The sequence below is a fragment of the Muntiacus reevesi genome, chromosome 18 (assembly GCF_963930625.1).
Source record: "Muntiacus reevesi chromosome 18, mMunRee1.1, whole genome shotgun sequence".
In the NCBI taxonomy this organism is placed as follows: Eukaryota; Metazoa; Chordata; class Mammalia; order Artiodactyla; family Cervidae; genus Muntiacus; species Muntiacus reevesi.
In genome coordinates, this window is record NC_089266.1 from 16,510,134 (window position 1) to 16,526,626 (window position 16,493).

Below are 16,493 nucleotides of genomic sequence, written 5' to 3' on the forward strand. Positions count from 1 at the left end.
ACTAGATATTTGACATTAAGGAATTTTTGTTTTTTTAAAAAATATACAAGTATATGTAAAGTGAATTTACCTTTTGGAGACACATATAAAAATATATGCCAGATGTAATGATCTGATCATGAGAATTGGCTTCAGAATCAATCTGTAAGGAGGAGGTTTAGATGTTTCGGATGTGGTAAGATTGTCCAAGAGTTGATAGTTAGTTGAGAAAGTATGTTCTTACACATACATGCATAGGATGGAACAGCATTCCTAGACCTTGAACACTGATAAGAGCTTTTGTTCTTATCAACTAGCTAGTTAGTTTTGATAAGAGCTAGTTGATGGTTATATGGGAGTTCATTATCCCTTAGCTAGTATTAAAATATTCTTCATTTAAAATAAAAGTTCCAAGATAAATCAAAGAACATGGACCAAGATCAGGATTGCTTATACTGTTTCATAATAATAACATGGATTAGAGTCCTATAGGATTTGACCCTACCTAACTATATCCAGTGTCAACTCCAGTGCATTTTTCTTCTTCACTGTCAGAGCTCCAGCTCCATGACCTGTGTACAAGTTGTTTCTTCTTCCTAAGACATACCACAACCCTCATTCAGTGTCTTCTGTATCTCTCCATAACCTCTACCCTTTATCTCAGCAAGTTTGCTTGTTCAAGTCCTAACTTACTCTTTGGCGCTCAGGTTAATTGTTAATACCACAGAGAAATCTTCCAGATCCTCCAGTCTAAATCTGATGTCATAGTTATCTCTTCTCTCACATTCTGCGTGATTGAATTATTAACATTTGTCTACCCCATTAAACTCTTTGAGTCAGCATTTTTGTTTATTATGATTGTGTCCCCAGCACCTAGTATAATCCCTGGTAAATCACATAATAGATCTTAAGTATTTGTTAAATGGAGGGAAGAAGGGAGGAGGAGTTCCTGATGGATTGAAAGCTTGACCGAAATAATATGCCAAAATACACAAATCTTATTTCAGTTTCAGAGGTGTAACCTGATTTAAGCAGTGAGACAGAAGGGTCAAGTGTTCAACCCCAAATCTTACCAGGATGAATTGGCTCTGGAACATTTACTTCCTGAACAGCTCTAGAAAGCTGATATAACCTAGAGTGACAGCCACAGTGTCTTAACCCATTTTCATCTATGAGTTTTATAACTAAAATGTGGGATATTTGACTCTATAGACAGTTTGTTTCTCCTTCCCTGCCCCCCGCCACTTTATTTCCCTTATCTCTGTAAATTTGGGGCCACAGGAATAATGTCATTGAAGTTCTGACTGAATACAGTGTCTGTTTTAATGCTTTAGGTGTCTTTGAAGCCCAATACTCAAGACACTGAGAATTCTGTTGCTAATTGAAAACACCTATTTCCTGATTATGTATGCCTCTTAGAGATTTCATCTCTTGTCCTCTTTTGTACCTTTTATGATACAGAATTAAAATCCAAAGTTTATATATATTTATGTAATAATTGTACAATATACATATTGTACTTTGCAGTTAAGATTATATCATTTTGTGAATACCACATCCTGTGAGGCTGACGTTGCTATTATTTCTAGAGGTCAATTTACACATGTCTAGGATCATACAAAGTAAATAAAAGTGAGAGCTTGGCTATCTTCCTGCTCTTCTGTTCTTTTCACATTGCTCTTGAGCTAGGTAGTTAATACTTGTATACACATTTTTTAAATGCTACTCTTAGTAATGTTAAGATTTTCTGTTCTCTCCTGTATTGACCCTAAGCCTTAGGCTGGATACTGTGATGTAGCAGCTGTGTGCTCTGACGTTCGATGATGATCTCAATTTCACGTAGTCTGTTTTATTGATTTTATAAAAGTCATCTAAAGAACCTAGAGACTTCAGAATGTCGGTGTTTCAGAAATTGTGCACTTCTGGAAGTAGCACATAACTGTTGAATATTTGGTAGAACATGGTACGGTGTAACCTGCCATGGGTAATCATTTTACTTTTATTTTGTTACATTTCCAGGTCAGGGAAAAGTATAATCCACCAGCATTGTTCTACTGGACTTAAAGATGTCCCATCCTGTACTGGAACTAGGTGACTTAGTCAAAGGCTGTTTGACATGGTTCAGTGCCTAGCTTCAGTATTACTTTTAGATAAATCAACTTTTACTGCAGTTTATCTTTGAGAAAGAAGGAAGTGCCGTATCTGCTACTGCTGTCTGTGGCAGCCTTGTAGGCAGTGAAGATAGGGTTTTATCAGTTACAAAGAGTTGCATTAGTAATCTGTTTTACAGTCAGTTGGCAGTCTTTTCTCTGTGTGAGTAGAAATTGCTTTCCGTGTTGCTTTTCTTAGTGGTAGTTAAGTTATGGTAACGACTTCTAAGTTAAGTTCCTCTTAAGGTGTAGTAAAAAAGGTTTTTATCATTGACACCTTTGAAGAGTCAGTGGATAAACTTAGTCCTTACATTTCTTGTGTTGTCTAGTTGCTCAGTCATGTCCGATTTGTTGTAATCCTATGAACTTGTAATGAATCCTGTAATCCTATGAATTCTAGGCACACTAGGCCTCCCTGTCCATCACCATCTCCCAGAGTTTACTCAAACTCATGTCCGTTGAGTCGGTGATGCCATCCAACCATCTTGTCCTGTCATCTCCTAAGAGAAGTTTAATCTCCTTACATCAGAGTCCCCATATTGATCTGTTTGTCCTGTACTAATAAAATATTACCATTAACATTATCATTCAAGAGGATTTTAGAGAGTTGAAAACAAAAATTAATCCCTTTGTTCTCTCTGTTGACCAGCGTGTAACTTGAACTCTAAATTTTCTAGTACTTTCCACTATTTAGCTTTCAAGTGTTTATAAATACCAGAGCTTTCTTAGAGGAAATGACTGTTTTGTTAAAGTAAATAATTATTCTTAGATCCCATAGAGCATCTTAAGTTCTCAATATGTGGTAATACTCTAATCCTGTTTTTTAAAAAAACTATTAAAACTATATAGGTTCACATAGCTAAAAAGTAAATCTATAGAACATACACTATTATACAAATAAATACTGATAACATAGCAACGTTACAGTTTACTAGTCATGTGATATTACAGAAGCAGTTATTGGTGTTGTATCTTTCCATGTTTCAGTTCAGTTCAGTCGTGTCCGACTCTTTGCGACCCCATGAATCGCAGCACGCCAGGCCTCCCTGTCCATCACCAACTCCCGGAGTTTACTCAAACTCATGTCCATCGAGTTGGTGATGCCATCCAGCCATCTCATCCTCTGTCGTCCCCTTCTCCTGCCCCCAATCCCTCCCAGCATCAGGGTCGTTTCCAGTGAGTCAACTCTTCGCATGAGGTGGCCCAAGTATTGGAGTTTAAGCTTCAGCATCAATCCTTCCAGTGAACACCCATGTTTAGGGATCCCCAAAAAGCAATTCATTGTGTAAAAGTTTAATGGATCTTTATCCCATCTATGTAGGCAAAGGGAATCTACCAGTAAAATGTTTAATAAAAGCAAGGCGCAAAATATTAGTTAAAATGACTTCCCACTCAGGTGGTAGTCCAGTACATGTAGACAAAGTATTTTGGTACAAAGTGAGATGAAAGTTCACAGAAAATAACACCTTAGAAGGCATCCTCGAGTCCTGCACAAAATCAGGGCAATTGTTTTACTGATTGTTAGCACAGAGTAAGCAAGAGAAAAGAGTTCAAAGGCTTCTCGGTGTTGGAATCCACATATTGATAATGACAACAGTAGAAACCAGTTCATCATTATATTTACATAAGCATCACTCTGTAGCCTTAGTGACATGTTATTTTTAAAGCATGACCCTGCTTTTAAATCACTGTCTCGTTTTGAGCTGTAAATTATTAAGAATAATAATTTACATTTTGAATATTAGAGACAAAATCTACCTCTGCCTCTGATAAACTGAATTTCTGTAGCATGTTGTTTTTGTTAAGGAAAGAAAAATATAAACTCTGTGCTTGAAACTGTTATTCTTACACTATGTTTTGTGTTCTGATTTGCCATTGGAGTGGCGTAACATCTTCACAGCTCACCTCAGGCTTGCTAACTGTACACCTCCCACCTTTGTTAGCAATTCAGATTTCTGGCCATGTTCCTGGTATTTTGAACACAAAATACTTTTTGGGCACTTAAGGTGGGGTTTTCCATTTTTCATTAATTACAACATGACAACTTCCTACTGAAAATTTTATCTGATTAGAAACTGTCATATGACAAATGTATTTGTAGAGTTGAAACATGTTCATAATTGGGGTTTGTGGTCCTCCATTAACACTGCCTATCTTTAATTAGCTTATTAGTCAGGCTTCCAAAAAAAAAAAATACCGGGAATTAAGTTTTGCACTAGTATTTAGAATAATATTTATCAAGCTGTTCATGTTCACAATAAGAAATTTGAAAGGGGCTGTTCCTTAATATTTGAGGGGAAAAAGTGTTTATCTACCAGAGTTCTTAGAAACGGAAATGTTTTAGGAATTTTCTTTTCCTTTTGTATTTTTAAATTTTCACATAGTTAAAGTGTTTTCATTTCCTTCTTACTTTTTCCTTGACCTCAAACAATAAAGAACAGAAAAAAAAATCTTTTGTTTAAGATGTGTCAAAATTCAGAAGTAATAAATTTCCTCTTTCCTGCCAAGTCAGAGTGCTTGCTGTTGGAATACTGGTGAGAAGGCTTCTGAGCTGAGAGTTCAGGATCGTTGGGAGAGACTGCCAGGATTATTTGTCCACCAAGGGTGACTAAGGAAGACATGCTGTAAATTAGCCAAGAAATCATCTTTCCCCGCTTTGGTTTTCAACGTTAGAGTATTATTTGGGCTAGCCACTGTCAGTTGTTAGAACACATTTGTCTGAGAATAAACCTGTCATTAAGTGGATGTTTTGTTAATTATACTGATCACTTTTTGGCTTCGAAGTGCTGCCTTTTATGGTATTTGACTCCCCTTCTACTTTGTTTTCTTGAAGACTTAGGATTTGTAAAGAAGCAGATAAAAACTGTGGTTTCTTTTTTTTTTTTTTTTTTTTTTTTTTTTTTTTTTTTTTTTATGGCAACATTAGTTATATTAATCATGTTGTACATTACATCCTTCAGTTCAGTTCAGTTCAGTCACTCAGTCGTGTCCAACTCTTTGCGACCCCACGAAAACTGTGGTTTCTTACACATAAGAGTGACAGGAAGAAATACAATTTGAGGAGATTTTATTTAAGAATAATATTATGTGGTTCATGTTAGGAGTGGTAGCTGAGGAGATTACTGGAGTATCCTGGTGGTGGTTGATGGTGGGGATTGGTACTGTGGCATCTTCAGGAATGAACCTGTGAAACCACGAGATTTTACAAGATAGGAAGGTTATGAACCTTGAAGAGTAGTGAAAGCTGGAAATAGGACATGAGGGTTGACCAGTTTTATTTCTTTTAGTGAAGGGGAACATTTTTTAGTGCAAGAATGATCCAGGGGTTGCACTTGATGTCTTGAGGTTCTTTTTCTGAATTTGGGCCAGAACTAAGACCTGCAGCCAACACTGAACCAGATATTTGTACTAAAGAAGAAAGTATCTCTATATCCTGTGCTTATTTATTCCATCAAGATTAGGGAACTATAAAATGCCTGTTTCACTATAAAATGCCTGTTTCACTCTAACAGTGGACGGTTAAAGTTCACTTACAGTCACTTGAAGTGTTCTGGTAATGAGTATGTATAACCTGATTGGAGATGGGGCTAAGGGCAGTATGACTACTATTTTCTTGAAATAGAATTTTGTGGAAGATCATAAAATATTTTGGTTACAGAGTATACCAGATGCCAGGTACTTCCTCTCATATTAAAGTTGCTGTTTTCTATCAGACTTCTAGTTTTTAAAGAGAAGTCGAACCTTACGTAACAGATACAGCTAAAATCTAACTTATCTTTTTCCCCTCCTAGAGCTAAGGAGGACCCTGATCCTGAATTTGCCGTTTATCAGCACTGTACATGTTTTTATGCATTTACTATTTATGTATTGGTAACAAGTCTTATAGTTGTGTTTTATTCTTCGTCTTTTTTCTTGGGGGCCGGGGGGGTTGGGCTGTGCCAGGTCTTAGTTGGGGCACTCAGGATCTTTGATCTTCCTTGCGGTATGTGGGATCTTTTAGTTGCTTTTTATTTGTTTGTTTGCTTGGTTTTTGTTTGTTTTGTTTAGTTTTTATATAGTTTTTCCATTCCACATTGTTGAGATTTAGATGTGTTGATACATATAGTTATAATTAAGTTGATAAGCGATATTCCATTAAATTGCTTAACTACTTTTGTGTATCTATAAAAGCACTTATTTTGTTTATTATTAGTTTTTATATTTTTCCATTCAGCATTGTTTTCTGAGATACAGTCAGGTTGATACAGATAGCTCTAGTTAATTAGTTTCTGTTACTATAGAAAAATCCCTTAAAGGAGTAAATTAGTTTATCTGTTTCCTTATTTAACAAATTAAAGTGTAGCTAATTTTTAGTTGTTACAAACTATTGCAGTGAACCTATTTCTTTATGCAGATGTGCAGGTTATATTGTCAGAAATAGAATTTCATGATGGTTGAGTACACACATTTTCCACCTAGCCAAATATTTCCAGATTACTCTTTAAAAATGGTGGTGCTAGTTTTTATTGTTGTTGGCAGTATTTGAATTACTGTTTTCCACATCTACCAACACTTGGTTTTTCCAATCTGGGTTTGAAATGATGTCTTAATATTTATAATATTTTAACCAAAATCTAGCAAGACATGGCATATTTTTACGTATTTTTTGGCCATTGGGATTTCTCTTATGTGAATTTTTAATATGTTCATCTTTTGTTAGATTGTCTTCTTAAACCTCTTTGTTGGAGTTCGTTATATATTCTGTCATTTTATTTTTAGTTTCATGTGTTGCAGATATCTTCTGCCAACCAGTTGCTTGCCTTTAACTTTCTTAAATCTTTTGCAGTTTTTTGAAAGTTAGCTCAATTTTTTTTAAGAGATGTAAGAAATTCTTCCCTGTCCTAAAGTTCCAAAGATAATCTTGTTAAGTTCAGCTTTTTGGATTTAGGAATTCCAAAACTAGGGAATTATATCATAAAGGAAGTAATTTTACTTTTTTCGTGTATTTTTTCATGTAGAGAACTGGCATCTCAATGCCATTTATTGAATAATTCAGTCTTTCCTCACTGCTCGCTCTGCCCATCTCTTATATGTATCCAGTTCTAAGTTTAGGAGTTCTGTATTCTGTCCCACTGTCTTTTTGTCTTTCTAGACTGCCTTAATCATCATAGCTTTACCTTACATCTGCAGTGTTAGGGTTCCTCATATTTTCTTTAGAATTTCTCTAGTGGTGCTCTTTTTTTTTTTTTTAATGTGAATTTTTGAATGAATGTTTGTAAGCTTCCATTAAAAACCCTGGGAGAGGGGGCTAATTCCTTGGTAATCCAGTGGTTAGGACTTTGCCCTCTCCCTGCCAAGGGGCCCAAATGCTACCCCTGGTTATGGAACTAAAATCCCACAAGCCATGTGGCCAGTCAAAAGAAACAAAAAAACAAAAAGCCCTATGGGGAATTTAATTGGAGCTTTATTTGACTCTGTAAATAGATATGAAAATTGTTATCTTAAAAAAATCTATCTCACCATTTAAGTAGGTCTCTTGGTTTTATTATATTCTATACAAAGATATTTGGTATATAATGTTAGCAATTGTTAGTGTTGTAAATAGTGCTTTTTTAAAAAGTGAATATTTTCTACTTGTTAGCTTTTGGAAACACTTAATTTGGGTATGCTGATCTTTACTCTGCAACTTTGCTGAAGCCTTGGTTAGTTTTATAATTGGTGGTGTCTTGGATTTTCTGTGTAGATCTGTAATCTTTATTCTTTATATTTCTTGAAGTAGAAAATATTTCTGTCTCCTGAGAAATTTTAAAAATTTAGAAAAATTTTTTGCCACCAGATCAGGATACTTGGAAGGCAGTTTCAGCTAGTTAATTTGGGATGTATCTATATGCGAAGAGTTTTAGTATCCACATCGCCTGTGTCATATATACTCATCGTCTTGAGTTTTTCTTGACACTCAAGTTGGTTTGTATAAGGGCATTTAGATGTTAAAACTTTCCCACTCCCATTTAGCATAAATGTTTCTGCTACTCTTGGATTTCACTCAGTTTATTTCCTTTTAGGAGGCGCAGGTCAGAATGGAGATGGGCTGCAGACCGAGCAGCTATTGTCAGCCGCTGGAACTGGCTTCAGGCTCATGTTTCTGACTTGGAATATCGAATTCGGCAGCAAACAGATATTTACAAACAGATACGTGCTAATAAGGTAAGGGATAAGTGTCTGGTCTTTTTCAGCCCAGCTAAAAACTATCATTATCCCCTTTTCCCCATCCCTCAATAACTCTTAACTATGTCAAAGAGAATGATTTAATATGATCTGATATAGCGGTTTAATTTGTTTAAGAGCCTGGTGTTACTTAGCATGATGCAGACAACACTGTTAGAATAGAATGTTAGATTAGAATATGGGTTTAGAACAAAACAGTTTGTATATCTGGGCTAACAGGGAACAATTAAAAGGAGGGTGGGGCACAATTTAAGGTAAGCCATTGACCATACCTGCATAATTGTTATACATGTGAAAAAGTGGTGATGACTGAGGGTTTTCATCTTTTTTGTTTTTTTTTTTCAACTTAAATGTGTTTCTGTTTTGCTGCTTAGCCTCCATTGTTGAGGGAAAATGGATTTTTTTCTGAAAGATAATTCAGGCAAGATTAGATTCTGGTGATTTCATTTTTTCCTTGTTCTTTTTGTGGTGGATTGACTCTTACCATACTGCTTTTATCTTTAACAGTGATGCTTGTATAATTTTTCTCCTGAAAAATCAAGTTATAAAAATGTCCTCTGCTTATTTGGGGTTTGACTGAGGGATCGATGTACATGGAAAAGAAATCCATTCAGCAAATAGTTGAGTGCCTCCTGTGTACCAGCACTGTTCTCCTTAGTGGCAACACAGGGACAAATAAAAATCCTCCTTTTGTGGTTCTGAATTTCTTGGAAGGTACTTTTGGTATTAGCTTGATGCAGTGAACTCCCTGACTGAACATGTGGGTCTAGATGAAGCATCTTCTGCTTCTAAAAATAAGTGTCATGACACTTTTTGTCCCACCTTAGTGCTGGTCAAAGCCTTAAGAAAATTGCTATATACTAAAATTGTGAACTGCGTGCATTAAATAATAGGCCGAAAGTTAAAGGGTGACTAACTGCCAAGATGAACAAAAGAGTGAGGGTTTGAAGTAAAAGTTCTGCAGCCTCCCTAATATATAAGCTTTTATTCCAGACATTATACTGGAGTGTTCTTTGAGCTTCTTCCCCAGATAGAGTTACATGTAATTCTCCAAAAGTTCATTGGAACATAATATAATTGAGGGCAAAGTCCAGAGAATTTAACCTTAAAAAAAAATAATAAAAATGGGTTCCCTTAGGATAGGGAACATATTAAATCCTGACTAACTTTAAAAATTAGAGCAAATGAGGATTTGAACCTAAAAATATTCACAGAGAATGGTAAATGTTATGCTTTCCTTAGCTCTTTCTCACAAAGAAAATTAAGTGAGATTTGCAGAATATCAGCTGGAATGGTGATTTTAAAAAATATCAGGAGATGGCTGAATATGCCTATCCTGAAGAGAAAAACATTCTTGCTCAGTGTCTGTGTCAAAACTTTTATAGCCAGTAATTAAGTGAGAATTTTCATATTTGAGAACTGAAGTCTCTTAATAGTAACTGAGATTATTAGAATAGTAGTCAGTCATATTTCTTGCTGTATCTATTATATTTGTATACAACAGTATGTATTGTATGTTTATATATGGTCCTCATTATAAAACTGCTATATCTAATAAACTCAAAGATGCTACTGCCTGTAGTGGCACCGTATGTTACAGTTCAGGTGCTCAGTCGTGTGCAGCTCTTTGCGACCCCGTGTACTGCAGCACACCAGGCTTCCCTGTCCATCAGGGTGGGGAAGGCTGCCTCACCAGCTCCTGGCACCTACTCAGACTCATGTCCATCGAGTCGGTGATGCCATCCAACCATCTCATCCTCTGTCGTCCCCTTCTCCTCCTGCCCTCAATCTTTCCCAGCATCAGGGTCTTTTCCAATGAGTCAGTTCTTCGCATGAGGTGGCCAAAGTATTGGAGCTTCAGCTTGAGGATTGATCTCCTTTAGGATGGACTGGTTGGATCTCCTTGCAGTCCAAGGGACTCTCAAGAGTCTTTTCCAACACCACAGTTCAAAAGCATCAATTCTTCAGCACTCAGCTTTCTTTACAGTCCAACTCTCACACCCATACATGACTACTGGAAAAATCATAGCCTTGACTAGATGGACCTTTGTTGCCTTAGTATAGTTGCCATACTTCTGTTTTTGATGCATACTTCAGAGAAGTACTTAGGCAGTGTGCCTCAGTTTACAGTCTCACTACCTGTGTGGGAAGATTCTCACTTTTGGTTCCTACTTTATTCTTTAGCTCATAACTCAGTAGTAATGACGGCAGTTTTGTGAAATTATCAAAAATCTTACTGTTGTTCAGTTGCTAAGTCGTGTCCGACTCTTTGCATTCGCAGGGACTGCAGCATGCTTGGTTTCCCTGGCCTTCAGTCTCCCAGAGCTCAGATTTGTGTCCATTGAGTCAGTGATGCTATCCAACCATCTCATCATCTGTTGCCTCCTTCTTTTGCCCTCAAACTATATCAAAAGTGTTAGCTATCTCTGAATATCTGGAAAGTGATTGATTTGAAGTTTCGTGTGTATATTGATTATCCATGGGTTTTTTTTTTTTTATCATTCAGGGCATAATGTTATTACACCAGACTTATTACATCAGGTATAATGTTATTATGCCTGGACTTGGTATACCATTTTTGACTAGTTCTGACTTAGCTGTCCTAACCTTGGGAAGAAAAGTCACTAAACACATACTAGCCTTAGTTTCATGGTTTATAACAAGACATTCTAGATTATAGTACTTTTCTTTTTTTGTCTACAGTATGAATACACATCTTAAAAATTCTGACAGGAAGAATAAAAGTAGAATAATAATTGAAATAATATATCAGGAAAATTTACAGCTTTATTAAATATTTATATGATGTCTTTGGAAACAAGTGTGTTAGTTTCCTGGGCCTGCCATACAAGGTTGCACAAACTGGATGATAAACTTAAAACAACAGACATTTATTTTCTCAGAGTTCTGGAGGCTAGAATTAAATCAAGGTGTAGACAGGACTCTGCTCCTTTTGAAGATCTGAGAGAAAAAGTTCCCTTGGCTTTTTATAAGCTTCTGGTGGTTGCTGGCAGTCTTTGGTGTTCCTCTTGTTTTTAGCTGCATCACTCTAATTTCTTCCTCCGTCTTCCCTCTTGGTGTGTCTATGTCTCCAGATTTCCCTCTTGAAACCAATCAAATTGGGATTTAGGGCCCATACTAAATGGTTCTTTGTTCCTCTTTTTATCTTCATTTTAGCTTGATGATGTTTGCAAAGACCCTGTTTTTAAATCAGGTCACATTCATAGGTTCTAGGTGACAGATTTTGGGGGGCAAGCAGTAGAGTTTTCCCCAAAGATAATTAACTTATATCTGATCTTCATGTATCACTATGGTGACAGAAGTCTTTGGACATTTACTGTGTGCTGAACACTGTACTAAACATTTTGCTGTTACTCACAGATTTAAAGATAAAGGGTCAGAGAGATCAAGTGGTTTGTTCACGGTCATACAGCTAAGTGAGTGCAGAGCTGAGATTTGAGGTTCTGACTCTGTCGTTCAAATTAGCACTTGCCTTAAATGCTTGACTCTTTTATGAATTACTGGAATGGGAGTTTTTTTTTAAACTCCTGTGTTCTAGTAAAGAGATTGGTGTTCTCCTTTCCCATTCTCCAAAATTAGCCAGAGTTGCACAGGCATTTTCACGAAATCTAGGTTTGGTGATCAGCTGTACAGGTATAGTTTGTGTTTGGATGGGGAACTGGAGGGTAAGATTTTTTTTTTTGGATTTACTCTTTAAGCATGTTAATTTCCTTAAAGTGACCTATTCCAGAAAAGAAAGTATTTGAGAACTGCTGGATGAGTATCAGTTTTCTCATCCATCAAAAATTAAGTATTGCCTTCCAGGCTGTTAATTATTAGCCTCTTTGAGAATAGTGATTCCTTCTGCTCTTTGAAGAGTGGGTACAGTTACTAGGAGCTCCTCTGTACTCTTCTTCATACTATTATGTCTTAACTTTCACATTCAATCAGCTTTTTAAAAAAGATACTCCCATATATTAGAATGAGAAAAGAAAATAGCATCTGTACCATGAATGATACTATATACAAGTACATTCGTGTGTGTTACTTAATGCAGAAAGCACCAGCTTACAGGCTTGTAAGAAGCAGAGCTAAATTTGAACTTGGGGCCCTAAATTTATCTGACCCCAATGCATTTCCTGTCTAATGCATTCTGCTGTTGTATCCTTTTCATCATGTCTCTTAAGCATATTTATTGAAGAAGGTGAATGCACAGGGACCAAGAGGATTCTATTGGTAAGGGAGACTTCTTTCTTTTAACACACAATCTTCAACATTCACATCTAGTACAAAATATTATCTTTTTTTAACCCTTCTTTTGACTGATCTGTCAGATTCCACAGCCTTGCTGAGGATGAAAGTGTTAATGGGGAATGAGAGGTGGAAGAACTATGAAACTTACAATAGATAAGCTGCTGAATGGGAATAACCTGGAATACTTGTCTTCAGAATTGATGTGAATAGTTGCAGCTCCATCTTAATGGCGTTCTAAGGCCCTGTGGTCAGCCGGGTTTGCCGACGTAGCCCAGGACGGTCTTGTGAGGCTGGTCTGCAGCGTGCCCGCTGACCTGTCCAAGGTAGGCAGGGCAGTAAGTATGAGAGACTGCATCTTAATTTTGTTTTACAGATGAAGAGATGTTTTGGTTTTGTGGGTTTTTTTTTTTTTTTTCTTTTTTGTATACTAATTAGTTTTTTCTTTTCTTTCCTTTTTGCTTGCTTGCTTTTGCCCTGTTTTGTAATCAGGCTTAGCACAGTTTCTGGTACCATTTCTTTCTTTTTCAATTTTACTTCCTTCTCTCCCCCCCTCCCCCCCATTTTTAAATGTAGGGTAGACTTGTATTTCCACAGAGGAATAATTTGCAAGGATCTGTTAGGACTGCATACCATCATGAGCTTTCCCAATTTCTTTTGTCCTGTATAGGAGTTCTGTAGATCTGGATGATTCAGGCATGGTCCTGATTGTGACTTAGGGAGTGATAGTGAAGGGTGGGGAGACTCTCTGGCCTTTTCACCTTGGCCTTAGAGTGCAGTAGTCGTGAGGTTATTGCCACTCACGGCTGATGCCACAGCCATGTAATGTTTACCCAGTGTAAACCCTGAATGCTAGGGAATCCCAGCTTCTTTTTTGTCATGAGAGATGTGGAGTGGAACTTTTTTTTTTTTACTTTTTTATTTTTTATTTTAATTTTTTTTCAGTGGGCTTTGTCATACATTGATATGAATCAGCCATAGAGTTACACGTATTCCCCATCCCGATCCCCCCTCCCACCTCCCTCTCCACCCGATTCCTCTGGGTCTTCCCAGTGCAGCAGGCCCAAGCACTTGACTCATGCATCCCACCTGGACTGGTGATCTGTTTCACCATAGATAATATACATGCTGTTCTTTCGAAACATCCCACCCTCACCTTCTCCCACAGAGTTCAAAAGTCTGTTCTGTACTTCTGTGTCTCTTTTTCTGTTTTGCATATAGGGTTATCGTTACCATCTTTCTAAATTCCATATATATGTGTTAGTATACTGTAATGTTCTTTATCTTTCTGGCTCACCTCACTCTGTATAATGGGCTCCAGTTTCATCCATCTCATTAGAACTGATTCAAATGAATTCTTTTTAACGGCTGAGTATAGGTGTGGAGTGGAACTTTATGGATTTTTCTTCGCTCACAGTGACCTTTCCTTTCATGACTACTAACTATATTAAGTCTATTTTAGGAAAGCTTAAATAATCATGTAGACCTTGTTTCAGTCAGTCTCTTTCTTAGACTCTACCACTTTTCAACTCTCAACGTCATCTTCTATCAACTTCTGTTAGAGCACTGTCATTGTAATACTTTGCCTACCTGTCTATCTGAGGTAGACGAAGGTAAACTCCTTATGAGTGGAATGTATTTTATCTATTTTCTTGTTCTTAGGGTTTCACACCACCCAACACATTGTAGACATTGAGTAAATGTCTGAGTGAAATTTATCTCATTATTTATTTCATTTATTCATTTTATTTCACTGAGTGAAAAAATTTTAGCTATTTGTATACTTTTTATTTACCCATCTTTTAGTTGCTTTTATCCTTTATGGTTTGAGGTACAGTGTAAAGATTTAATGGTTGGTTTTGTATGCGGTAATAGATTTGGGGGTCAGACAAAGAATGCATATATGAATGGTATCTACGTCAGCATAGCACTTGAGTACATATTTACAGAAATAGATTTGATTAAAACTAATGTGCATTGAAAAGACTTCTCAATAGATAGGAGCTCTATTGTTGTGGCAGAGGCTGGAAACCTTGAATAAGTCTCCAACTGCCTTCCATCCCATCCCAGGAATTATATTTGCATAACTGATTGATTCTGTCTTCAAATGTATATACCCAGAGTCCAATCACTTTGGTCTAAGCAGTTGTTCTTTCTGCTTCTCTATTTGCTATCCATTCATCTTTGTTGTCCACACAGTAGCAGATTGATCCTTTTAAACTGTAAGTCAGATCAGTTCCCACTTCTGCTTGAAACACCAGTGATTTACCATCAGAATGTAAAAGCTGAAATACTCTGAAGGCCCTGCACCACCCCACCCCCACTTACTCTTCTAACTTAAGCTAAACTCATAAACTCCACTCTTTCATTTTACTTCAGCCATACAAAATTCCTTAAAAGTCCTTAAACTTACCAAGCTGACTCCAGCCTTGAAACTGTTGCATTTTCTTTTCCTCCAGATATTCCCAAAGTTTGTTCCTTCTCTTTCAAATAATCACTTTTTCAGGGCATTTTACCCAAATTACCTAATATGATAGAGTGCCAATTGCCATTTTTTAATTCTCTCACTATTCTTTAGTTTTTTAGCATTTTGACACTTTCTAATAGGCTATGTGAATTGGCTTTCCTGGTGGCTCATTGGTAAAGAATCTCCCTGCAAATGTAGGGGATGCATGTTTGATCCCTAGATTGGGAAGAATGCCTGGAGAAGGAAATGGCAACTTGCTTCAGTATTCTTGTCTTGAGAAATCCCGTGGGCAGGCTACATACAGTCCTTGAGGTCACAAGAGTCAGGACTTAGCGACTAAACACCACCAGAAAGCCATGTAAATTTTACTTACTCATATATTGTTGATTGTCTTCGTTCCCAGTATTGGAATTCTAAGCACTTTGAGAGATGAGTTTGGGCAGGGGTGGGCATGGGAAGAAAGATGTCTTTCTTCCTGTACCCCCAGCACCTAAAAAATGTTGATGAATGGAGAAATGATGGCTTGATTTGAATGAATGAAAGCAAGAACAAAGAGTAACTGGTTCTAACTTTGTTGTTCAGTCACTCATTCATGTCTGACTCTTTGGGACCTCACGGACTGCAGCACGCCAGGCTTCCCTGTCCTTCACCATTTCTCAGAGCTTGTTCAAACTCATGTCCATTGAGTCAGTGATGCCATCCAACCATCTTATCCTCTTGTCATCCCCTTCTCTTCTTGTCTTCAATCTTTCCCAACATGAGGGTCGTTTCTAATGAGCTGACTCTTTGTATCAGGTGGCCAAAGTATTGAAACTTCATCATCAGTCTTTCCAATGAATATTCAGGACTGATTTTCCTTTAGGATTGGCTGGTTTGATCTCCTCACAGTCCAAGGGACTCTCAAGAGTCTTCTCCAACACCACAGATCAAAAGCATCAATTCTTTGGCACTCAGCCTTCTTTATGGTCCAGTTCTCACATCCATACATGACTACTGGAAGAACCATCGCTTTGACTAGACTAGACAGACCTTTGTTGGCAAAGTAATGTCTCTGTTGAATCTGACTAAGCCAGCTGTGTCCCTAGTTCTGCCTTGCCTTGGCCTATTGACATGACCTTCAACCTGTATCCTCCCTGAGTCTCTAAAATGATGGAGAATAAATGGTCCCTTCTAGGATTTTTAAAGCTTTCAGAGGAGGATGTCTTTGTAGTCTCCCAGATGCTTTTTGGAAATGATTCGGTAGTTTAAGGAAAAAAAATTTCCCTTTGAAAAATAATGTCTGTGTTATCTTGACCTACTTTCTCACCTAAGAAAAATTTATGGTGTAACTTTATATCTAATAGATTCATTTAGGCTCCTAGCTTTAATTAATAATTTAATATTTTCTCAGTAAATGGGAGAGAGGTTTTTAATTTAAAACTCAAAAAAGATTATTATGCATT

The 16,493-nt window shown here is 37.0% G+C and overlaps 1 protein-coding gene across 4 annotated transcripts in view; it reads left to right on the forward strand.

The window, feature by feature from the left end:
• KANSL1 (KAT8 regulatory NSL complex subunit 1) overlaps positions 1-16,493 on the forward strand; it is a 172,509-nt gene that overhangs the window by 109,708 nt on the left and 46,308 nt on the right. For all 4 annotated transcript variants that reach the window (XM_065908748.1, XM_065908750.1, XM_065908747.1 and 1 more), the window contains one exon: positions 8,171-8,312. In XM_065908748.1, the coding sequence (XP_065764820.1) occupies positions 8,171-8,312 (142 nt within the window). The remainder of the gene's footprint in view (positions 1-8,170; positions 8,313-16,493) is intronic.